General features: G+C 42.8%; 1 protein-coding gene across 2 annotated transcripts; it reads right to left on the minus strand.

Annotated features, from left to right (window-relative positions):
- Positions 1-1623: 1623 nt before the first annotated feature.
- Positions 1624-22159, minus strand: slco2b1 (solute carrier organic anion transporter family, member 2B1). 2 transcript variants are annotated; one of them, XM_015003500.2, is made up of 15 exons: positions 22058-22159; positions 19022-19127; positions 17708-17845; positions 17002-17164; positions 16686-16895; positions 14406-14504; positions 8463-8593; positions 6010-6103; positions 5527-5691; positions 5147-5336; positions 4824-4968; positions 3933-4096; positions 3470-3534; positions 3179-3299; positions 1624-1990 (listed from the first exon to the last, which is right to left on the minus strand). In XM_015003500.2, the coding sequence occupies exons 2-15, from the start codon at positions 19088-19090 to the stop codon at positions 1771-1773; spliced, it is 1974 nt and encodes a 657-aa protein (XP_014858986.2). In that variant the 5' UTR covers positions 19091-19127; positions 22058-22159; the 3' UTR covers positions 1624-1770. The 2 variants fall into 2 exon arrangements, with proteins under 2 accessions (XP_014858986.2, XP_087868548.1); XM_088012422.1 differs by lacking the exon at positions 22058-22159 and adding an exon at positions 20863-20947.
- Positions 22160-26235: the final 4076 nt, after the last annotated feature.

A 26235-nucleotide genomic window follows, 5' to 3' on the forward strand; every position in this document is an offset into this window, starting at 1 on the left:
GGTTCTGTGTAAACGGATCACCTACAGTGAAAGTGTGTGAGTGACTGTTTAAATATTTGAGGGATAAATGATACTGGTTCCAGGCCCGCGGGTCTGGACCTGCACCGTGTTCCTGTAAGCAGCTCTGTGTCTAAACCAGTCTGTCTGGCAGGAATGCAGGTAAACCCATCGTCTACCTGCCAACAGGAAAATCTTCCTTCAGAACCTCAGACTCTGATCTGGTTCTGATCCGAACTGTCAGAACCAGATCAGAACCAGTGGTGTAGGAGAATAGTTCAAGTTTCATCCCCAGGAAGAGAATCCATGAGTTTCAGGAAGTAAAATTAGTAAAAACTGAACTATGAATCAGATAAACCAGAATTAGCTGCTGATCTGCTGACATGAAGATTAAAATGTTTCCACAGAAGAAGATCATCTAAAGATGGAGGAGGTGGAGTTGCATGATGACGGCGCCGATGACGACCCAGCTTCCAGAAATTAAACGCTTCCTGCCTGGATCACAGAATTTTACACAACAAACATTGAACAAAAGTCCAACCATAACTTCCTGAATCAGCTGAAGCTGAACTGAAAGAAATGGGAAGTGAGAAATCAGGAGGATCAGGATGGAGAATCCAGAAACAAATTAGAGGAACGCTGAATGAGCGAGAGCAAGAGAGAGAAAAACAATGGAGATGAAATCCTGAGGGAGATAATCCAACCAACCAATGAAACATCCAACCAAACAGTCAACCAACCAACCAATCATCCAATCTTTTTTCCATCAACATATTTTCTGTTGATTTTAATCTCTGACAGAAAAAAACTCAAAAAACAATTTTTACTCTTAAAAAACAGTTTATAAAACAAACAAACTTTTATTTTGTTTTACATACGTTTCATTGAATCACATTAATGAAGTCACCGTTTCTGTTCTGAAAAAGACCAGAAGTTTCAATCAAAAATCTTAAACACACTTGTAGAAAAATACATTTTATATGTGTAGTAGAGGTATATAAAATAGGATCGTTGAGCATGAAATTTGGTTCAACGTCTGAAAACACGAAGCAGCAGCAGGAAAGTCCGGACGTTTGCTCTGATCTGAAGAATTCACCAATTATTGTTCCTCTCTTAGAGTCAGGTACACGTCTTCATCAGTCGTTCACCTCATCTTCCTCTTCATTTAGAGCGTTGATCGTTTGAGCAGCACCTAGTGGACGGTAGCAGAACCGCAGCTACTTAAAAGCAGATTTCTGAAGTCAGTCTAAAGTCGATGTGATTTCAGTTTCCCTGCAGCTGTTGTCAGGTTAGAGAGGAGATGTCTGACTTGAGGATGAACTGGAACAGCCTTTCAGACAGAGTCTGGGTTTATGTACATAATGAACCGGGTTCAGGTCAGAACTGCAGTTCACTGCTCATGGAATTTTCTGTCATGATGTTTCTGTGTTCACTTTGAAAGCTGCGCTGTAATTCACAAAGAAAAGTCCCATAAAAACCATTTAAAGATCAGTTTTCTGTCTTTGTTCTGCGTCATGCTGCAGAACCCACTGGTTTCGCAGGATGGGTAAAAAAAATTCTGCATAAAAAACATTTTGTGTACAAAAACTCACAGCAAACATTAGCAGAGGGTGCAGAGTAGTAGAGGCACAAACATAAAAACACTGTCTTGTTAGGGCTGACCGGCTCTTTATGCCAACACCAGAAGAAACAGTGGGCAGCTTCCTGTTCCCGTCAGGAGCACTTCCTGTTGCAGTTAGAAGCACTTCCTGCTTGTCCTTCTGCTGCCTCTCTTCAGGTCTTCATTGGGGTCTGCTCTTTCTCCGGAGCTGTCTGCTCTTTCTCCGGAGCTGTCTGCTCTTTCTCCGGAGCTGTCTGCTCTCCCACCATCTCGTAGCGTCCATTGGTTCTGAGTGGCAGCTGGAAAGCTCCGGCTCGTCTCCTCAGGACGACAATGGTCAGCAGGAAGCAGAGCAGCGCTCCGCAGACAAACACCACCATCAGACCCAGGAACCTGCACACACAGAGCTGCAGTCACTACCTAACACCAACTCTGACTGCTGGGAAATACTTGAAATGACTGATGGCATGAAGCTGAAAGTGAAAGAGGCAAAGAAAGTGCTACAGGTTCACCGTTCCCTGAATCACCAGAGGAATCAGACACTCTGATTTTTGAACTATTCAAAGACATGAAATCATTTTCTGAGCAGATTAAGGGTTTGTTTCATCTTGTGCTCATGACTGGACTGGGACTCTCAGCTCAGGGAAAGAGCACACATGTCCAGATTGCACCTTTGCTCAGCTGTGCTGGTTGCTGGGAGACAGAAAGAGGGGAAGGATGGCCTGCTAAGGCAGCACGATTCAGCTGAACATGATTTAAAACAAAAGAGTTACTGCTTTAACCTTCTGGGGAACTTTGGAGTGAACAATGCTGAACTTCTACCTGATAAACTTGGACTGAGCCCAGGTCTCCTTGGTGGATTCAGGCTGCATCTCCACTTCAACTCAACTCCAGTCCATGTGTCTAGAAAAGTCAGATCCGGTTGCTGAGGTGTGAACGCTAACCAACCTCTGACCTCTGGTCCTACAAACCTTGGCCTGGGTTCGGTTGTAGTGAACTCTCGCTTGGTTTGAATGTGAACACTAAGTGGACCGGAGGCCACTCTAAAAGAAGGAAGTGGACTACAGTGCAGGGCATTCTGGGTAAATATGGCCAAAGCTAACATGCTAGCCTAGCGCTAGCAGGAGAAATGGCTTGTGGTCTTTAGCCAAAGACTAAAGAGAAATTCACCAACCGCTAAAATATGACGCCTCCATTTTAGTTTCCAATGGAGGAGTCAGAAGAAGGAAGAAGGACGTTTTATATGTAATTTCCTTCAGTGGTTCTTGGTGCAGCGCCCCCGCAGGCCAGGAGGGGAACAGGTTGCTCAAAGGGTTTGATTTGACTCAGAGCAGAGGGAAAGAGAACCACAGCAGCTGGAGGTGGAAAAGATAATGAAGTTTTGGTTCCAGTAGAACCAGGTCTACTGGACCATCAGGGGGATAAGCAACCTGAGTTTGGTTATGAACAAGAAATGTTAAAGATTAGGGTGATGGTGCGGAGGCCTTCCAACCTGGTTAATGTAATACCAATAAATTTTTTTTAGCTGATTATTGGGAAGTGAATAATGTTCCTGGGATGACCAGTGGGTGGAGCTGGTACCTCTGTCTGAAGCTGTCCAGGTTGTAGTAGAGACAGGAAGTCCTCTGTCCGCACTTCTGACCCCACAGGATGCAGGTGGTGTCAATGACGCTGCCATAGAGAACCGGGCCGGGCAGGAATGCTGCACAGACAAAAACATTGCACAAGTTGATCTTCTGGTGGCGCCAGTGCTCACAAGGCCACAAACATCTAGCAGCAGCTGGTTCCCTTTAGAACTGAGCCAGTTTCTCTACTGGATGGCAGAACAGCAGCAGAACGTGCAAGAGATTCTGATGGGCCGCCGTCACTCACCGAGGACTCTGAACAGCATGTACTGAACTCCTACAGCAAAGGACTTATCTTCAGGCGGAACTGTCCTGCAGAACAAACGCAAACATGATAAACAGATCCCAGAACAGGATCTGCTATATCAGTGAGTTCCTCTGGATGAACCAGAGAGTTTTATGTGATTTCCTTCCAGACCTGATATTTAATCTCTCCAGTCAACCATTCAAGATAGAAAGCTTTAAAACTCAAGACTGCAGGGAATTCTGGCTGTGAGGAAGGAAACATGGAATGGAATGGGAGGTTTGTGAAGCTCCAGATGAGCCAGAACAGGACAGAGCTGCTGGAAAACAAACAAATTCCCTTCCTGATCTTTGGTTCTGACGGGTTCAACAAACAACCAGCCAGTCAAATATTCATTCATTCATTCATTCATTCATACATCCAATAAACCATCAAACCAACCGGAAGCCAGCTGTGGCTCTCCTACCTGAGTACCATCATGTAGGAGGGCGTCTGGGTGAAGGAGATGATGAAGCTGGTGATCCCCATCAGGATGATGAAGGGCAGCAGGAGGTGGGAACAGCTACTGCCGCAGGTCCCGGGCTGGGCCGAACCAGAACCGTCATAGATGCACCGACAGTTTGTGAAGTTCTATAGAAACAGACAGATGGTCGGGATAATGTTGAGGACACTGTTTCCATGGTAACATTCCTCATCCTGAGCTCTGGTATCAGACTTTAAAAACTATGTGAAAAGAATAGTTTTTTGGGAGTTCAAAACTCTGAAAACAGAATCAAAACACGTGATCCAGTTTACTCCAGAGGTTCTGTTAAACATTTGGGGTGAGAATCATTTCCATCATGATCTGCCAACGACTCTGAGCAACCTTTGACACCATCTTACAGAACATCTTTCTTGTTCCTCAAGGTTTGGTCCTCGCTTGTTTATCATATGAATTTGATATAAAGAAAAAACAAAGAATATCAATCCACTCCATCCACCTTCATTCCTCTCTGCAGCTCCTCACATCACAACTTAAAACCATACAGCTTGTAGTATTAGGTTATTTTGTTTAATAAAACATATTATTATTATTATTATTATTATTATAAATGCATAACAGACGATCAGAACCCGACCACCTGCTTGCATGGCCTGACCCAGGTCACCCCGCTGAGAGTGCAGTATAGCCAACAGGTGAAAACATGTGAATGATGCAAACTCCAAACCACAAAAAACGAATGCACATGATAAATGTACCAAAGTAATGGACTGGAGGAGACTCAGATTGGGCTGTGATTTGATGGTTCTGTTGGTCCGGGGTGAATCTGGAGTTACTGAATCCATATTCAACTCAGTGACTGAAGACTCAGCTCACCGTGGGTTTGTTGTCTGCGTCCATTACTTTGTTCAAACAGCCGGCGTGGCACGGAGACCTGTACTCCTCGCCATTGGAACCGCAGATGGGATTGAACGCGTCCGGAGGACAGCCACAGCCAGCGCTGCACTTTGGGGAACTGTTCCTGGGGACACACACAAACCAATTCAGCCCAACTGAGACCAGAACCAGAACCACACATTGGTGGAGGAGTTTAAAACAAACCCCAAAAAGAACCAGGTCCAACAGAATCTCCTGAGCATGGCTGACTAAAGACTGGCTGTGAGTTATGAATCACTGATGGAGGCGGACGGAGGTGTTACCTGTCAGGGTAAACCTCAGCGACCTTCTGGGTGGAGCAGCCGATGAAGATCATGGGCAGGGCGGAGATCAGGCAGAGCAAGATGGCCGCTGTGCACAGCTTGCTGGCGCCCCTGACTGACATGTTGAACCGTCGCATCAGAGCTCCACCTAGAACCACGCCCAGCACCGCCAGCGGCATCCCGATTCCCCCTGAAGCAGGGAGGCCCAGTTACAGCAAATCGAGTTTATTATTCTAGAACATTCAGCAACATGGCAGCTCAAAGAGCTTCACATCACAAAACAGAAACACAAAGTCATAGAACCATAACTAGAACATCCTGAGTTCTGCTGAGTTCAGAACCATCTGGAGCCACAGCGTTGGCGTTTGCGGCGCTCTCACCGATCATCATGTTGGATAAGGGAATGGTCTGACTGAACTGCTTCTCGATGAACTTGGGCATGAAGGTGGCGAGGCCGGAAACCAGCGCCGCCATGTTGACCAGCGCCAGAACCACCAGCAGGTAGATGGGCCCGCTCAGCGTCCGCAGGGCGATGCGAGGGAAACCTGGGGAATCGGACCTGTTTTAGTTTCAGCTTGGACCAGTTGGGACGTGGAAACACTTCTAGTTTCATTTTTAGGTCAGTCATCTGGAAAACGTTTTCCAGATGAATGTTTTCATTGTTCATCACGCAGTAAACATGAGTGTTCTGCATGTTTACTGGGACTGAGCCAAAGGTCATGATGCAGAGCTCCTGGCTCTGAGACAGCAAACGGTCAGCAGGAAACGGTCAGCAGCAGGCGGTCAGCATCCTGACCCATCCTGACCCAGAGTGGCCTCAGCGGTGTCAAACAGTAAGTGGAAGCAGGGAAAGTGAGTCTTACTTTTAAGGAACTGGAGCAGGGTGAGATCCCTCACGGGGTCGGTCATCGGCGGCGGCTCGATGTCGGTTCTGGACTCCTGGTCGCCCTCTGCATTCTGCACAGAGAGGAACCAGATGAACGGTTCTGGTCTGCAAACGACCATTCACTGGTTGTTTGCAGACAATTCACTGCATTATGCAGACTCTGCAGCTGGTCCTGAACAGCTGGATCTCGGTCAGGTCGTTGCACAACACCGGGTCAGAGCCAAGTCTCTGACTTTCAATTTTAACACCAGGTCCAAATCCAGACAAACTGACTGACTCTCAGTTTGACTTCTTTTCATTACAGAAGAATGAGGCTCATGTCTAAGTCAGAACCTTTCCTGAACCGGTTTCATGTTGTCAGAACTTGATGCTGCTGATCTGACCCACATTTACACAACATGGAGCTGAATGCTGAATACTAAACTTATAAAATATAATTTTCCTTTCATTGCTCTCTCGCTTTGTCTGCCTTGACCGAGAACTAGACTGAACAGGTTTCACAAATAAATCCATGTGTGTATTCATCACTGTAAATTATATTCCCATATAGTCAATGACGCAGCCCATCTTTGGTGGATTAATTTGAGAATTCAGATGTTGTACTTGTGCATTTTCCTGTTTTAACGTTGTGATCGATTGAACATGAGTGGGTCTCGTTTGTGCTGCCTCTGTGGCTCAGGAAGCATAAACACATTCTCATACAGATTCCAGGACGTTTTGCTTCAGAAGGAAATAGAAAGTAAAAATTGTTGCTTATTTTTCAGCTGAAGTCTTTTTGCACTGAACTCACTGAAGTATTTTATAAACTGGAACTCTGTTGCGTAATCTCCTACACAGCTGCATCATTTAGGTGAAAACGTGCAGTTTATATAATGTTTATGCTGCTGCTTGCTAAATGGGGCGGAGCCAAAGCTCGCTGAACTCTCTTTACCTCAACAAGCTGTAGCAGGACTGAGCTCCACTAAGTCATATCTAATGACATTCCTGCCTCCTCTTCTGTCCTCTTCTCCGGCTTCTGTCAACAAACCTGATCCTCTGTTCGGCCATTTCACTGACCTCATCAGATCTTCATCAGGCACAGCGGACCACAGGCGGCCCCCTGCACATAAACTGTGTTCGAGGAAATGACTTCCTCTGGAAAAATCCTCCCAGAGCTGTGAAGAATCCCCTCTGCTCACACATCTGACTGGTGGTCTGCAGGAGCTACGTCTGCCCACAAACATTTTAATCACACACATTAGGCGCTACAGGAATCGTCATGTTGTTGAGCCACAGTGCTTGTTTTCATTATGAGCAACTGAGTCACAGAGGAACAGGATTAGCCTTGAGCGACAGACGCCTCTGGACAACAACAGATCACGGTGGTTAGCACGCTTCTCAGTGTCGCAACTGGAGCAACAGAAGCAATCCTAGCTACAAGGGACCAGACAATGGGACCCAAGCTCCAGGCATTGAACCTGAGGTCCAGAAGGAGCGGAGCAGCTTTCATCCTGAACAGAGTCAACCCAACCAGAGATCTGCTGAGCTGGCCAATTCCTCAAGTGTTGATCTGTTGACTCACAGATCCTCATTCTGTGGGGGTGATGGGTACCTGGTTGCTTTGACAACCTTCCAGTCCTTGTGAACCTGCAGCAGGAGCTGTCTGTATCCTCAGCTGGTAGTTGAACTGGTTCCCAGTGCATGTTGGACTTTGCCTGGACTGGACCACATCTGGAGTGGTGTCATCATGACGACGAGGTTTTCTTAAGGTTGCTTCCTTTGAGGAGACGTCTGGCTCTGTAGGTGGATTAAAGCCATAAGCTTCATCACGGCCTGCAGAGGTTCACAGCTGTTTGGCTCCTCTAGGATCTCTGGACTCAGATGGTGAGGAGTTATGTCATCCATCATGGGACAGTTCAGATCTAGATCAGTCTGAAGGTGTTCCAGTCATGGCCCCATAGGTGGAAAACCCAGAATACTGCATCTCCTTCAGGTCTGAGCCGGAGCCGTTACCTGACTGAACCAAACTCATATGAGCAGAAGACAGTTGCTGGTTGGGTCCACCCTGGACTGGTCTGATCCTCAGTTCATCACAGGGAAACTCAGGAGTCACACAAGAGAGGCAACAATGGAGAGGCAATAGTGGAGAGGCAACCCCCCACCCTACAAACCAAAGATAAACATGGAGACGCTGAACACGCTGTAACTTACAGTGGAATGAAAATGGGGGAAATCATGAAAAATGTCCTAATGTAAAAGTCCTGATCCTCATCTCTACACTCTGCAGACGAAGACAGAATCATCACTAATTTTTACATAATTCTTAACCTCCAACATTCGTGTCATGTAAAGTAACTTTTCATGTAATTCCAGGTTCTGCTGCAGTGAGTAACGGTGTCTGTTCTGGGGTGAAACGGCGGTGGAACGATTCGCCAGCTGATCCTGACTCACCTCTTTGGGCATCTCTCTGGGGAAGAACAGGTACGGCAGAGCAGTGAGGAAGAGGAAGCTGGAGGCGACGAGGAAGCCCAGCCACCAGGCCCCGACCCAGCGGAGGTCTTTCTGTTCCAGCTTTATCTCACCTGGACCGCACACACAAAACACAACTTACATTTAATTTAAACATCCTCCGAATTCAAGAGAAATGATCTCAAACATCATGTTACACATTTCACCATACATCCGTGTGTTATTTGCTGTTTAACTGGTAGAGTCTGTCTGGGAGGAAGATCTAAGATAAATGATTATTAATCACTGGCATTCTGTCACTTTCCCATGAGGCTTTCCATGGAAACTGGATCAGAACCTGTTCAAACCCATCCAGCAGCAATGCTCATGGTTTTACTTTCTCAGGAGTTTAGTTTCTACAGATCTACCAATGATCAGGTGCCAGACTAGGCTCCAGAGGACTTTAGCTGGGCCGTCAACGGGCTTTTACATTAAAATAAATACATGAACTAATGTTCATATAAAATAACCATGTTTAATAATACAAAATCAGCAATAACAGCAACATGTAGAAAAACTAATGTTTCCCATCTCTGAAGTTTATTTCTTTAAATAAAAAGTCAATTTACTCAGGTAAGAGTAGCAATAATAAGTAAATTGTACAGTGTAGTAAAACTACTCCTAATTACCCTTTTTAACAAAAAGTTACTAAATAACAAGTATAAGCTGATATTTTAGCTTGGATTAGCTAGTTTAGCTAACTTTATCTGCATCCAGCAGCATCACTCAACTCGATTTGCTTGGAAAAATCTGCCATGGTCTTTGCATTTTGCTCGTTTTCTGCCATGACTCGACCACACACAGCCATGAGTGGCAGACGAGTCATGCCGTGAGACACACAAACATCTCATGGCATGACTCGTCTGCCTTGAGACATTCTGCACACGTCTCAGTTTCTGCCCTAAAGATGCAAAAACGGTGCAGACATCTTAATCTCCAGTTGCATTTAAAGACGGCTCAGAAAAACACGTTACAACATAACAATAGATTAAACTGTTGTAACGGGAAACTGGGAAAGATATGGGGAACAGAGGGCACAGATAAGGAAGTGTGGGAGGTCCTGATGCATCAAACTGAGATAGAAATAATAGAAAGTTGATCACTCCAAGGTAAAAAATACAACAAAATAAACAGCTTCCAGCCCAGGTCCAGCATGGCTGTCCTCCAATGTGCCAGCTCACAGCAAATGTATCTGAAGGCACATTTAGTCCCGTATTTGCTGAAGTTTGACTTTTAACATCACATTTCATGTTCATTAATGTTACCAGCTGCAGTGCTCAGAATTTCATCCAGGTGAGACTATGAAATCTATTTTCCAGTTTAGGAACCACAGTTCTCTCTAAGAAGCAGAGATAAACTTAAAAAATCAAAAATGAAAATATGCAGATGGTGCTGTCATGCTTACTTTGCTTTTACAAACCAGACTTGAACTCGGAATGCTCGAGGCTCACAGTGGTTGCATGAGCGGGTTGAGAAACAGTTTGTCTGAATGTTTTTGTTTGATATCAGTTGATTTTAAGGTACAATGAAAATCAGAAATGTGTGACCACAGAGAGTGAAAGAGCGGTTGTTGCACAAACACGCTAACAGACGATGACGAGAACTAAAAAACATGAGCTTTGAAAGCCAGAACGGTGAGCAGGTTTTCTTAAAAACCTGGGAGAAAAACTTTATTTCCCAGTCAAATTCAGCAAAGCATCAACTGTCCCATGAAGCTTCGTTGAATTGATCAACTGGTCCCAGTCTCCTGTGGTTACTGGGAGAGAGGCAAGACACCCCATTTAATTGAAATGTCACAGTTTCAATTAAATGTTTAATTAGCAAACTAAATATTTAGCTCCAAACTAAATGCTTATTTGGTAAGCTAAATATTTGCCAATAAGCTCACTTCCACTTATTGGCAAGTGAATTTTGAATATTACCAAAATATTAAGCTCTGAGCTAAATTCTTCACTTCAAACTAAATATTTAATTAGCAAGAAAAACATCTATATTTTGAAACATACCAGTGTTCATTTCTCTCCATAAAAGGTTTGTCATCTATTTAATCAGAGTCTAATTGATCAGCTTCAGTCTGTTCCTGCTGTGTCTGAAGCTGAAACAGACTCTTCAGGACAGATATTAACTGCAGTTTGTCTGGACTGCTTCCACATTTCTGCTTAACCATCTGTTTTCCATTTTCTGTTCTCCTTTGTTGTTTTCAGGGGGACACGAAAAATGTGGATCTGTTGAACTAATTTTGCTAAGACTTTTTCTGAACCCACTTAACTCAGTAAGAAAGGTCCTTCTATCATGGATCCTGCAAAGTAAACAGTTTCTGAAGAACTGTAACCCAGACCTTCAGAAAGCCTGGAGAATTAATTTCACCAACACCTGAAAACTAGGACAGCAGACACTGATGCTCCCTGGTTTTCATATTAATGCTTGGCAGAGTCAGTTATGCTTCCTGATGACGCATTTAAAAACAATGCAAAGTGAAAGTCATCGTGAGTCAGTTTATAATTTCTTTGAAACACTGAGAGGTTGGTGACGTTATTCAAACTGACATTATATAAGATCAGTCACCTGGAGAGTGAAACGTTTGGAAACCACAAATTCATCAGATTGCCGATTTAAACCTTTATCTGCTGGATTTTTATGAATGTCATTCGGCCGCTTCTCTGTTGAAATTCCTCTGTATGTCAATGAGTTTAAGAAGTCATCTGCTCTTCTAGTGAATCAGGCCCAGAATGTGAAGCTTGGCATCAAAGCTCTGTAACAAATATACTTTATCTTAGCGCATGCTGCCTGCTGCCACAGCAGAACAGGAACCAGAACCAGTGGAGGCCACCGGGTCAGCCATCAGAGTTTGACCCAACCCTAACGGACAAACTGAAGCTCAACAGCCCAAAGGCTTAGCATATAATCTGGTTCAAAGACACAACAAAGAACGTGTGAGGAACAAAATAATCTCATAATCCCACATGCTCACACACAAACACACGCATTCCTGTCATTGTGTGTTCACAGGAACCTTGATGAATGACTGGTTTATGAGAACATTCATCATTACATTCCTTAACTAATAGCCCCTGTGAAAACAAACCCCTCACACAGTGGACAGTTCCAGAAGAGACTCAAACCAACTTAGTGACTGTCTACGATGCAACATTTGGTGACTCCTCAGAGCTTCTGGAGACTTTTTTGTGCTGTTGGAGGGTTTAATGGCGACAGCAGCAGCGCTCCATCTGAAGTGAGCAGCGGGTGCTGCCATCACCCCATCACTCTCTCAACTCTGTAGTCGGTTAGCCTGTTGGGCGGGAATTTTACCGCCATAAGTCCAGAGCTTATGGTTTCCAATTTTCAAATTTTCAATTTGAAAGCAGATTTCATCTTTCTGCTCTAAAAACTTGTAATTCTTGCGCTCAAAACTTCTGCTCTCTTTCAAATATTCTCTGTTCTCCCTCAGATTTTCTCCTCCCGTGCAAACTTTCTCTCTGCATGGATCAAATCTGCGCTCGCAAACCTTTCTTCTTGCTTGCAAGTTATTTTCTGCTCTCTGGGGGTCAAGGAGTACCGTCACCTAGCAACCATTCCAGCCAATAGAATCACAGCATTCCACTGGGTGCGCTTGATAACATGGGTCTGCCTGTGTGGCTGCAGCAGATAACTGCATCTCTTCTTCTTGCCTTGTTTAGAAAACAACTTCCGCTCCTTCGTCCATGTTGCAGATGTCAGGAAGTCATGACATGCTTACAAAACAATAATCATTTGTTTTTGTGAGCTTAATGGTTTTCCAACTGTGAAGAACTTAAAGAAATGTTTTGACCATACTGCTGGAGAAAAGAAAATGCCTGTGTTCTCTATAGTTAACAACTGCTAAACCATCTAAAACTGTTTCTCATTTTACTCTCTGTTTCAGACATTTCATGTAGCAAATAATTTTTTAGCCTATTGATATTGTAGCTAGTTAAAATGGATCAATTTTTTTTACTACATTCAAATATTTAGGTTGCATCTAACAAGCAGCATGAAGCATGTTAGCTACTTCAGTTTTTTTTTATTTTACTTGTTTTCTTGAAATCTATTGAGATTATTAATCTCTTTTACAAAAGTCTCTTCATCTGGGCTTTAATGGAAATAATTTATTATGGCCAAAATCCAGTCAGTATATAGCAGAGTAAACACAAAATACAACTTAAATAAAAAGTGTGGAGTGTGAACTCCACACTCCATACTTTTGACATTTAGACAGTCCCTTTAGACTGTCTAAATGTCATTTAGACATTTAGACTGTCTAAATGACATTTAGACAGTTAATCAGCAAAAAACAAGTTGGCTTGGGGATTAATTTCACTTTAAGGATTATATAAAAAGCCAATGAAGGATTCAGAATTCAGAAAGATGAAGTTAGAACTACATGAGCCTCTGCTGCTAAAATAAAAATGAAGAAATAGAAATGTTGAAAAGACGTTTCAATGATTCAATGTGTCCTCACATTCAAAGTGGAAGTAAAAGACATGCGAGTTTACTTTCAGTTAAATATTAAAAGTATGTTCACTCCCTTTCAGGTTAAAAGGTCCAGAATGATGTTGGCTCTGTTTCCTGCAGTCCTCCACTGAGTTTAAATATCATTAATAATAATAATATGCAGAGATAGGAGCCAGGTTCTTTCCTAAAATAAAAAGGTAGGAAACTAAAATAATGTAAAAATGACCCGGTTTAATATTTGATGAGTGATAATTCATTGGAGAATGTACATTTAATTGTTGACCAGATTCTTTTACAACTTAATTATGAAAACCTTTGAACTGAGTTGAATTGGTGCAAAGTCTTGATTTATGATGACTGAGCACTACCCACACACAATCAGAGTTGCAACATCTTGTCTTTCTTGTACACACACCCCGTATGAAGAAATATGCTTTTGTTCAGACAGGTCTGCCAACTGTAGATCTGTTAATCACAAACATGTCAAACTAGAGCAGCACCTGAGCGAACAACAATCTGAAGATCACAACAGCTACATTAAAATTTATTGAAATAAGTTTTTATTTCCTGAACCCACAGTTTGCTTGTATCCCTGCTGAATCTGAGCTCACATGTTTAAATACTGATTTACTTTAATGCAGTCTCTGAGCATTAAGGATTTAGTTGCATTGCTTTTTTTTCTTGCTAGCTGCTGAATGAATATTTACTGAATAATGAAGTGTTTTGATCTTTCAGCTGTAAAGCGGCTTGAAGAAGCAGGGAAATGCCTCCTGTTGAGATAAAAGTAGCATCCTGCTGAGTGACCTCTGACCTTTACTATCTGCACCAGCAGCAAAGTGTGAAGCTTTCATTGGTTCTGAAATCAAGCCGTAGATATTTGTAACTGAATGCCGGTCCCTGCCAGCAGCTTGGTCTGTGAAATCCTGAAGGGTTTATTTTCTCTGGCTCCTGCTGTTTTTTATGTTATTTTTGCGGTGAACACCCCTAGGCTTCAGCGCTGCTGCTGCACGTCTGGCTCAAACGCTGAACTAAAAGTGGAGCAGCCTTGTTGAAAGTCACTGTTTTCTTCAGGAACTGCTGGATTCCAGGAAACGGGTTGGAGCTTTTAAACGCTCCTGGGTTCAAATTGATGTTTGTTGTTCTCATATTTCCTGCCAACTCCCCAGTGATAAATATAACTTCTGTAGAAAAAGGAAACAATGAGTTCCCTAAAGGGCGTACATTTGACTTTAATCATCTATGGTTTGCTCCTGGTAATTTTAGCAGTCAGTTGGTGAGTGACCCCCATCCATTCCTCTGTTTCACTTTGAGCATCTGTGTCAAACAGGAAGTCCTCCCTTTTGTTTGCTAATGTTAAACAAGTGAACTGTCTGTGTTTTGGTCCAGCTGGGACCCGTCAGCAGAGTGAATCCTCACCTCTGGGCAGTTTGTCAAAGTCCACATAGAAGCGCAGAAGGAAGGATCCGGTGACGAAGCCGAGCGCCGGGCCAATGGAGGTCATGGCAAGGAGGATACCTGCAACACATCAAAGCAAAACGTCAGAGAAAAACAGAAACAACTAAACCTCTGTTTAGTGCTTTGAGTCAATCAGCACCAGAAACCTATCAGTTCAGATTCAGAACTTTGTTTATAACCAATACCGAATAACGTTTGAAGAAATATTACAGACCTGGCATGTTGCTACTCATGGATCCCAGATGGAAACCAGCAAATTTTCTGTTTGTTGGTGTATTTGTGTATTTTCATGCATTCTGATTCCTGAGTTTTTAATTTGGATGTGAACATTCGTCAGAATCAGAACATCAAGTTGCTATGAAGGAGTTTCAGCTGAGCAGAGAAGAACTGGTGAGATTTAAATCTGGGATTCAGATTCAGGTCCAGGAAACCAGTTAAAGTAGGTCAGTCAGATTAGCAGAGGGGCTGCAGTTCCACAATTATGTTTATTTTAATCAGTGTTGCTATTTGACTAGACTGACAGATTAATAAATATTTTGTCTGTATAATGTTGAACTACCCTCATGATGATTAGGCAACATTTCACTAGAAACGTGGTTGAGCTCAGCGGCACAGAGAGAGAGAGAGAGAGAAAGAGAGAGAGACTACGTTGTCCCCGTTCATACCAGACTTTCGGTTGTCATTATAGAGCAAGGTGGTATTTTTTCTCTCAAAGCCACTTTATCAGTGTGAGGAATCCAATGTAACACTCTTATACTCTGTAATTTTAAAAGTAAAGCTTTATGTTTAGACTAGAACTGGAATTTTAGCATGTTCATTTTGATTAATTACATAGATTTTAATGTATAATTCTTTTTTTTTACGTAATTGATTGCAAATTCTATCAGGAAGCTTTGTGTTTGTGTGTTTCTGGTACTCCTGTAAATGTGACGCACAGCGTCATCCGCTAACAGCAAAGCGTCTCCTCTGGTCCCACTGGGGTTAATTTCTGCTTCTAAACAATCTGATTGGACGCTGGAAAAAACTGTTGCTGTGTTCAAGGTGTGCTAAAAAGAGTTATCGAAGCTATGCTAGACTAAAATAGCATCTGAATGCTAACATGTAGCAGCCGATGCCAACGTTAGTATCCACAGTCCAGATTTCTAAAGAAGCTCCATGAATGATCAGGACTTTCTGAAACTCTGCTCCAGTCTGGTGGTTGAAGAACCCGAAGATTAAAAACTGTAAATATCTCTGTTGTTGGTTAGCTATTCATTACTTTAGCACCAAAAAGGGTTTATAAATTGAAAATGTTGCTGATTTTCTCCATATATAGTTTTAAATTAAAATGTGATTAATCACTTACAGACCCTCCCATTGACTTGATTAATAGTTTAATCGAGTCCCACCTGTAGTTTAACCGATGTTAGATTAATCTGGTCCAGAAGAAACGAGACAGAAGTTCTGAGGCATGATGGGACGGCAGAAGGAAACAGCTGTTTGTCTTTCAAATTGAGGCTGAACTTGTCTCTGCAGCGTCTCAGTGACGTCTTCAGGAATTCATTACAGATATTACTGGATTCCAGTGAACAGCTCAGTGATTTCCTGGACGGCTTTCAGCTTCTCGTTGAAAGAAGCTCACACGGATCTCACGTCTCTGACACGAGATCCGTGTGAAGGGCCATGGTTTGATCTCTGGGAACCTGAACCTGTCAGTCTGATCTTTCCTGTTCTCCAGCCACTTAGAGCCAACAATGTGCTAACAGCACAGCGAGAGGCTATTTCCACCAACGCAGTCTGGAGTCCGAGTTCTTGAACCAGTGTTGAATGTTTCCATAACACAAACCAAATCTACCACTGGCTCCATTATCGCTGGTCAGAGTTATCAGCTTCTCTGTTGCTTTGTGACTTCAGTCTCTCTGTTCTTGGCAGTAAGAGTGAACACTTTGTTGGTGATCAGTTAAATGGTCTGTTCTCCAGACTGCAGATTGCCAAATTAAAGGAAGATATGCAAACAAAGCAGCAACAGCTCCGCCATCTTGCGCTCTGCTACCCTGTGGTGTTACACCAACCGCTGACGATGCATGCTGGGTTCCCCAAACTGGAGGTAACGGGTGTCGACTCTCAACGAAGCACCAACGTTAGAAGAAACCAGTTCATGCACGAGAGTTTATTTTGTAGAAATTTGTTAAATTTGCCCAGCATTAAAAACAGAGGCTACGTGGTTCTTGACTGGGTTAAGATTTATTTTTGGTCTCCTACCAAGGTAGAGCGGAGAGTTCCTCCTACTGGCGTAGTCGTCGATGTAGGAGATGCCGAAGGGCTGGATGGGAACAGCGCCGATACCCAGCAGCAGCTGGCCCAGCAGCAGCAGCGGGTAGACGGCCCACTGGGTGTCGCTGTCCTTCTTGTGGCACGTCTGGTTGGAGGGCAACGAGGAGAAGCAGAGGCCGGACTTGTTATCGGTGGACGCTGTAGGGAAACAGACAGGCTCACCCTCAAGCGGCAAAGCAAACCTCTGTCTCAGGAGGAAATGTTCAGGTCCAGCCTGGATGAGAGGTCAGAGCGCGGTTCTTACTGGTGATCATGTCCGTGTAGGTGTAGTGTCCACTCAGGAAGTGAGGCACCGCCATCAGCAGCGAGGCCAAGCACGCCAGCAGAGCTCCGCCCCCGATGTATCGCGGCCGGTGGACGCGGCTGCCGAAGAAACTTACAAAGACGATGAGGACGGTGTTCCCCACCTGGACACGAGAGCAGAGGGACGGGTGAAGGACAGGAAGACGCAGCAGAGGGGAGAATAACCGTGAAGGTCATAATCTGGAACAAACTTCCAGAAAACTGCAAAGCAACCAAAACAATGAGCTCCTTTAAATCAATGCTAAAGCCTCACCTGGTCAGAGGTGATTAGCAATAAAGTCAACATATCTGATGTGTATTTGCGTGATGATGGCATTTGACTAAATGTTTATTGCTCGTTTAGTGAGTGATGACTAGGATGTGGTAACGGCACTTTGAACTATCTGAAATAAAACCCATTTATCAGGTTCTTATTGTTCTGTTTGGTTCAAATGAAACTCACTGATGATTGTTGTTGGAACAGAACAAAATGAGAAAAAGTCCAAGTAGGGTGTATACTTTGACCTTTGACCTGCCGCTGCTGTTGCCTCAGATTTTATTTTGTAACATTTTGGTGCTGGAGCGGCTCAATGCTCGGTCTCCATCTATCATCATCATGAGACCTTTGAGTTTGAATCGAGGAGAAGCTCTCCAGCTGTGCCACTGACCTCGTTGAAGGCGGCCAGGATCCCGGACTTCTGGCTGGACAGGCCGTAGCGCCTCTCGATGGTGGAAATGGAGCTCTTCATGTAGCCTGACACAAGAAGCTGAGCCAGCTGCAGCAGACTGTGGCACAGCACAAACACCTACAGGCAGAGGAAAGACAACATGGCAGCTTTTGCATCCTCTGCTCCAATAAAAGAGCTCAGGAAAGTCTTGATTCACTCCAGATTTCCCTCCCCTCTCTGCAAACCACCAGGCCTCCCTGGATACGTTTTTTTTTCATTCCAGGAAACCCCGGCAGCTTGGAAGAAAAATAGAAAAGGGTGGGAGGTTGGACCAAGAGTTTCAGATTGAAAACAGGAACAAAATGTCCTGGGTCTATAAACCTGAAACCTTCACATTCACATGAACAGAACGATGACTGGAGGGATTAATCCAGACATCAGGAAGCAGCAGGATTCCTCCAGGATATCCAGGGTTTTTAGGCTCTAACCACTAAGAACTGCTGCTCTGCTTCAGTGGATAAACAAGCAGCTTCTGCTAAACAACAGTCCAGCTTCCTTTCATTTCCTCCACATCTTCTGGACATGCTAACAACTTTAAACAGGCATTTAAACAAATGCTGTTCAAATATTGCAGCAATAATTGAATTGTTTTATCTCATGCAGACCCTGCAGACACTCTGTCTGTGCTGATGAAGATTCCTTTACTTGAATACTTTAATGCTATAATGGACGGCAGTCTGACCTGCTGTCTGATTGGTTAAGCTGATTGTAATTTGATTACTTTCATGCGCTCTTGGAACAGAACTTTGCTCCAATCTGCTGGTTAAAAATGTTGAGCTCATATATTTGTTTAATAATTTAGCAGCAAAAATGAGTTTTGAACTAAAAATGTTGCTTATTTTGTTTTTTGATTAACATTTTTGGTTTTTAATTAATTACAAAGCCTGAAATTAACAAGATTAAAAATGTTATTCAAGCCTCAACATTAATTTTCTATGACGTCACAAAAATAAGCATTAACATAAATCAACTCAAATATTCTGAATCAACTAATCAGAAGCTTAAGAAAACCTCATCATAATCAGGGTTTTGTTTTGATCTTACCCGAGTAATCCTTAAACGTCACACTTTAGAAAAGACGAATCTTTCTTAGATTCAAAATTTCGTTAATCCAAACTGACTTGAGTCAGAAAAGGATCGATTTAAACGGAGAGAGAACAGAAGCCGGTGCATTTCCACACAGGGAATGTTGGTTCCCACCAACCATCCATCATGTCAGCAGCGTCTGCTGCTCCACCCTGAACCCAAACCGACCTTGATGCTGCGGAATGGGCTCCAGCGGCGGCCCGCGGACCCTGCGGAGTTCATGATGTCGGCCACCATCCTTTCTCTGCGGCCGGCGGGGACAGGAGAGCAGAACCTGCAAAACACACAGCGATGAGGCGGACTGGTGGGGGCGGTTCTGGACTCTGTCATTAGTTCCCGAACCGCCTCCCACACGCACATTTCACACACTCACGTTGCTCTGCACACACAGCACATTTGTGCAAATCTCAGAGAGAAAAGTGAGACAGGAGTGAAGCTGCAGAGGAACCGAAGGCAAAATCAGAGGCGATCGTATGTAGCAAAACCCCCCTGATGTCTGGTGTCATTCAGCCCGACCTCTGGGCTCCATCAGGGTCGGCTCCCCGTTAATTCCCCACGTCTCCATGGTAACCAATGTTTCACTACAGAGCCGTGTAAAAACAGGCTGAAACTGAGTGTCTGTCCCCTGCGCAGTACAGCCATCAGTCCTCCAAAAACTCAAATTATATAGGCATATATAACATTTTCTTTAGTATTTATATATATAACTAAATAAAATGTTTCATTGTCTCAAACCAAACATCTGCGGGTTTTCATTTTCAGAAAATTGTTTTGAACATAACAGAAATGTAAAAACATTGAACATGGGCATTTGATTAAATGTAAAGTTTGTTTTCATAATTGGTTTGTAATGTTTTTAAATGTAAAGCACTTTGATTTGTTGAGGTTTGCAGCTCAGGTTTAAACTGCAGGGAAAAAAGCCTCCATTAAAAGATCATTTCAACATTTCTTTAATCGATTATCATTCAGATTCTCCTCTACCATGCTCTTATTTATTGAGTAATCTGTTCCAGGTGATTTAACTTCCTGTTTCAACAGGAAACAGTTCCTTATCAGAGCATCGTCAGCGCAGAATCCGTTTCATCTGAAAGGCAACCAGATTAAGGAGCAACACTTCCTGGATGCTCTCAAACTGGTTGGACTAGTTTCCCCGTCTCCCATGAAGCAGCAGTGAAGCTTCATGACTTCCTCTGGAGTAAAACCTGAGTTCAGTTGCAGCTCTGTCACCAGCAGAACAATAAACACATCCTGACCACTGGACTCGCCAACGTAGCAGCAGGCTAGCTGGAGCGATGAGGTCATCAGGGTAATGATGCTGGTCAGAACAGGAGTAGAAATGGCTTTTTGTGTGACCAGCAGGTGGAGATCTTTTTAAAAGTTACCAGATGCACCCAAACACAGACTGAGCAGTGCACAATATTTTATTAAACAATTTCCTTAAAACATTTCCTTTTGTAAAAACGAGGCTTCAGGCCTACTTGGTCCCTGGAACAGAAGGGAACACATAAAGGACGGACAAGTTCAATTATTCCAAAAGAAATAAAACATGCAATGCAAAAGAAATTAGTAAATCAAACAAAAAGAAAATTAGTAACTTCAATAACACACAACATATACAAACTGTAAAAGGAAACACTTCAAAGAATGGAACACATCGTTGTCGTCATCCAGTTCCAAATGCCCTTCGATGGGGCCAGAGGAGTAATGCCCCGCCCACACAACCTGCCCAACCAGCAACAGGTTTAGTTGAGAGCGGCTCAAAAAAACAATGGCAAGACAAGACAGCAGAGCGTCCAAAGTGCTGCAGCTCCAAACACAATCAGGTGCCCAGGGGTGGAAACACAGCCTAACCCGGGAGGAAGCAGGTCAGCAGGTGAGGACCAGATGGAAGCCGCACGCCACAGCAACCTCCAGCTGCAGCCGGCAACGGCAGAGCAACACTGCACGATAGGTGTAGCACCCAAAAACCAACCATGATCCCAGCCACGGATAGCAAAACGAGCACTTACGATTGCAGACGAGCCGATCAAACACACAAGCCAACATGTAGCCGCCGACTGTAGCAACAGTGGGAGAAACAAAGACATGCACCTTGCAGCGGCCGGCCCAACTATAAAGGCATCTGCCCCGCCCACCAATCAATGGTGCGCTTCTAGCTGCACCTGCACAGAGTGGGGGAGGGTGGAACACCATCCCACCACATCTGAATTCAGACAGTACTTTGGACTCAGTTTGTCGCCTCTCCTCGCTCTCTGCTGTCAGCAGAACAATCCCATGACTTTTAAAAGCCTCTGTAGAGTTCCGGTTTGGAAGGTCTCCTCTTCCTGCTTTTTTAGGCTTTAAGACTGAAATTCAAACATCGTCCCTCTGCGCTGACTGAGTTCATCACACCTTTGACTTCAACATTTTATTTCCGGCATGGAAATAAATGTAAGAATTGTGATCTACAAACCTGAACGCAGCTAAAACAACAACAACAACAACAACATTGTAAAACAATGTAAAAACAAACAAACATAAAAACATCGTAAAAATATCATAAAAACACAGTCTAATGATTGACTGCGTTGAGAAATTTAAAACCGTTTCATGAACTCCAGTAACTCCAGAGTTAAACTTCTGCTCTCGTTTTGATTGTTTCTTTTTAATCCAACATTTAGTTCGTTGTTGTTTCGTTAAGCGGGTCTCCGGCTGAGACTCTCAGGGGACTCCGATCATCACGTTAAACTGACCTGAGATTAATTATTAATTGATCTCTGTATGTTTTTGCATCTTGTCTTTGGCTGATTTTAAATGTTCAAATGTTCTGATTGTTCCGACTCTTCCTGGTGGTTCTGACAGACTGCGTGGTGCAGAACCTCCTGCAGATCCCGCTGTGAGAGTTAATCAGTAACTCTTGGCGTTATCAGCAGACCGTCAGGGTCGCAAACATTTGGAATAAAATGTGAAAACATAAAAAGTTCTTTCCAGTTTTCATGCAGATGGTGATCAGGTTAACTGATAAATTAAATTCAGAGTTCATCTATAATTTGAAGGTTTTCAGTGAAATCAGAAGAGCCGCGTCTCTCAAGGTGCTTCAGGCTGAATTTGTTTGATTCCGAAGAGCTGAAGCCGCTTCGGGCTTCGGGTCTCCTCTAAACCAGACCAGTAGCAGCATGAAGACCCATCATGATGAAGATGAAGGAAACAGAGAAGAAGACTTACTGTGAAGGCTTCAGCAGAGCGGCGGCGCTGGTTCTGGTTCTGCTCCTTTGCTGCAGCCTGAAGCTGATCCAGCCTCAAGAAGGAGGGGCGGCGGGAGGAACCAGGAAATCTGGAGACGCTGTTCGGATTAGGTTCGGCTGCCGCAGACATCAGAGACCCATCAGAACCGGTCGGACCCTCTCCTCTGCTGTTTGACCCACCGGATTCTGTCAGCTCTTTTCCTGCAGGATTCAGATTCCGAATCCGGACCAGGAATCTGGTTTCCCCTTTAAACCGAACCGGCTGAGGTTAAAGCTGTACTTTTATTAATCTGGTGGACCGGCTGCAGTAGTTACGCTGCTGGAGACTGAAAATAAATTAATTGGTCACAAGTAACTAAATGAAGTTTATCAAACTTATTTGATCTGCATTTGTTTAACTTGACTTCTTAAAGGAGCAGCATCGTGTGTTTTCCAGTCACATCGACATTCACAATCAACTAACTGTGTTACCTTGAGTTATAAAATGCTTCATATGTCAAATATGACTTAAATAAATTTTAATTCCTAATTTAACTCTTTGAAATTGGGCCTCTGTCTCTTAAAAAATTCCTGCTCTTTCTGAAGCTCTGCCTCCAGAAAGTCATCCCAACATGGCTCCTCTGTTAACCCTTTAATGTTTTTACCAGCCTTACTCTGTGCAGCAGCTCCTATAATGAGCTCACCAGATGTTTGCTAATTGCTGCTGGCTAGTCTGAAGGAGCTGAGTGGCGGAGGAGCTGCGCCTCGAAGGTGGGGCTAAGTCCACTCAGGTGTTTTAACAGTTGAATGGTTGCCATGGAGATTAAAGGATTTCTCAAACATCAAAGCAATACTCCATAGAAAAACATTAATACATGATTTAAAGATAAAATGATTTTACATAAAACTGCCCCTTTAATAAACTTCATAAATTAACTTGATTACTTGTAACCAGTTAACATAGTATATATATTTAAGTTGAATCAGCTGTTCATTATTTTCAGTGCTGGCTGACCATGCCTCCCTTTGCTTCTCTACTGCTCTCCAGTTATTCATTATTAACAGCTTTATCTTTTCTCTCCAGACTCAGGAGGCAGGTCAACTTCAATACTTTGACCTAAACCTCTGGAACATAACTGAACCCAAACCATCAAGAACTGGGAGTAGTGGGAGGTATAATGACAACTAGTCATTATACCTCCCACAGTCATTATATAGGTATAATGACAACTGGTCATTATACCTCCCAGGTATAATGACTTTCCTCTGGGAGTTTTATTTCCGAGAGGAAATAAAACTCCTCCAAAGTAAAAGTGAACAGAAGTTGATCAGCAGACGTATCCGCGCATGTTCCTCCCATTTTCCCGTTTCAATCAGAAACAGTGAAGATAAACCAGCCTGAAATCAGACTGACTTTTAAAAGGGAAAAATCTGAAAAGTGTAGCATACATCTAAATTCAGCCCAGACTAGTCCATCCTTCTAACTCTTCTACAGCAGGTCTCTCAGGATTTCCTCTTTGAGCTGATTTGATGTTTTCTTGGGTTTTGTTGTGAGACTGAAACTGTCCGGTTCTTCTCCATCTGCTCCACATTCACTTCCTGTTTGTGTTTGCTGACATCCTCTCTGTTTCCTGTCATGTTTTTCCATCAGACTCAGACTTTTAAAAATAAATCAAGTCAAACTGATTTCCAGACATCAGCAGGACTTTGGATCTAACGACCTGGAGTCATGGCTGAAGGCAGTCCGGTAGCGCCACCATCAGGCCGTCTTCATCCAGACCAACATTAAGCTTCATATCAAGCTTGAAATATTTATTGCTCATCCTTAAGTTGTTACAAATCCTCTTCTGCCGAGAGAAACCTGACCTCAGTCTCCTTCCTCCATGAAAACCAAAAGCTGAAATCTGTTTTTCAGAATGTGGATCAAAGAAAAATAAAGACAGGAATATGAGATGATGACAGTTTTTATTGATTCAAAGTATTAGAAAAGTGGAGATGAATGAAATGTTAACTTTGGTAAAAACACCAGAGTACTGTTCAGATGGGACTGCTATGTGTGGTGTAACCAGCAGGGGGAGCCACAGTCCGGAAAAAGCTCCTCAGCAAGCCGAAAACAGGATATTTTATTCTACATGGACAGTGTGGAAAAATCTTTACATTGGAGTTGATCATCTGTGTTGACATTGCTTTAATTGATAAAAAATAAATTGTTTGATCATTTACAGCTTAAATTTAACTCGTTAACTCACAGCGACTCCTGAAGAAATCCTGCTGATTGGAACATAAACACATTTATTCTCTGTCATATATACTGTAATTCACTTTAATGGCCACATTTCTCCCTTAAGCTAGAAAGACTATTGTACATTTGTAGATAAATGTGAGTTCAGACTTAAGAAGTATTATATTTAATTTCTGTCATTTTTCATATTAGAAAATTTAAGAGTATTTCTGTTATGGAGGCATAAACTTTGAACAGGTGCAGAAACTCAGTAGTTTGAATAATAATAATAATGATGATGATGATGATGATGATGATGATGATGATGATAATAATAATAATAATAACTATAATAATAATAATAATAATAATAATGATAATTATTATTATTATTATTATTATTATTATTATTATTATTATTATTATTATTATTATTATAATTGTGCCGTTACTGGTGCATGTCTGATGCAAAGGCTTTCTAACACCTTTCTCGTGTCACGACTCTGAAGACCGAAGGACGTTGTCAACAGGTTTAATGACAATTAAAAGGGTAAAACTGAAATGAAGACAAAAAATACAATACATATGTGATCATATGCAGCATAAAATACAATACACTCAATTTCCACCGAACATCACATCCACATACATCTAAGCAAGGGCGTAGGTTCGGTCTAAGTTTTGGTGGGGACCTTGACACCCCCCGCAGCACAGGGAAATGCCCAAGAGCACCGAACATTTTTGAGAAGGGGGGGGGGGGGGGAAACCACATTGGCTTAATAACCCCCTCCCCCCAACCATAACCATATCATACAACCAGATACAGTCATACTCAGCAGATCAGTTCAAGAACACTTTACTTTTTCCTTTACAAAATTCAGCAAACGTTACAAGTAAGATCAAAAGAAATATCCTCTGGATACAGCAAACACAATTGCAGATAAGAAGAAATCAATAATAAAATAAAAAAGAAAAAATATTACATAATTAACAGACCTATTCTACCTCACATTCAGTGCTGACCTTACTAAACACCGGACTTTACAACAAATGCGTTGCGTGATAGATATCTAACTTATGGGTCCACTCACTGTACTTACAGCCGACGTAGCGAAATAACTTCTAATGTCTGTCCTTTTCTTTTTTGGTGGCGACATGGTCTCGGAGACTCAGAAGGAGACGCGTGTGCCCAGCTAGCCGCCGCCTTTTGCAGCTAATCAAAGAACGTCCGACGATTCAACTGACTCCCCCTCCCCCCACCCCCCCGACAGCACCGTTCCGACACGGTCTCGGAGGCTCATAATAAATGTCAAACTAAGAAGCTTCCGTTCCGCACCGCCTGTTGCTGCTAATCAAAGATCGTAGATCCACGTTCTTTGAGCCAATATGGCAAAAATTGGTCGGGACTTTTTCATATCCCGTGAATATTGGTCGGGACATGTCCCTACCGTCCCTACCCAAACCTACGCCCATGCATCTAAGCTACCAACTGCGCACCCGATAACCTCGCGGTATCCTCACATCTAATTAACATAAACATACTCCACCTTAAAACAACACATTAGAGCGCTATCGCTTAGACCGAAACAATGTTGCAAAGTTACAAACTTAATACATACCGGCAATGCAACCATACATGAAAGATTTGAACAGTAATTTACACCAACTAACACCAACGGTGTCTATTTCTACCGTTTAATAAGTTTTGTTTTGAATGACAAAACTTACTACGTTGTAGTACCTTAAAATAACATGAGAGGGCAGGCTTTCTTCCTTTTTTCTTGTATAAAAAACATTTATAACTTCAAAACAGAATAATAATAATAATAATAATAATAATAATAATAATAATAATAATAATAATAATTATTATTATTATTATTATTATTCAAACTACTGAGTTTCTGCACCTGTTCAAAGTTTATGCCTCCATAACAGAAATACTCTTAAATTTTCTA

This window comes from Poecilia mexicana, unplaced genomic scaffold (assembly GCF_051168715.1).
Source record: "Poecilia mexicana isolate PSO_F unplaced genomic scaffold, ASM5116871v1 scaffold_14, whole genome shotgun sequence".
Lineage (NCBI taxonomy): Eukaryota > Metazoa > Chordata > Actinopteri > Cyprinodontiformes > Poeciliidae > Poecilia > Poecilia mexicana.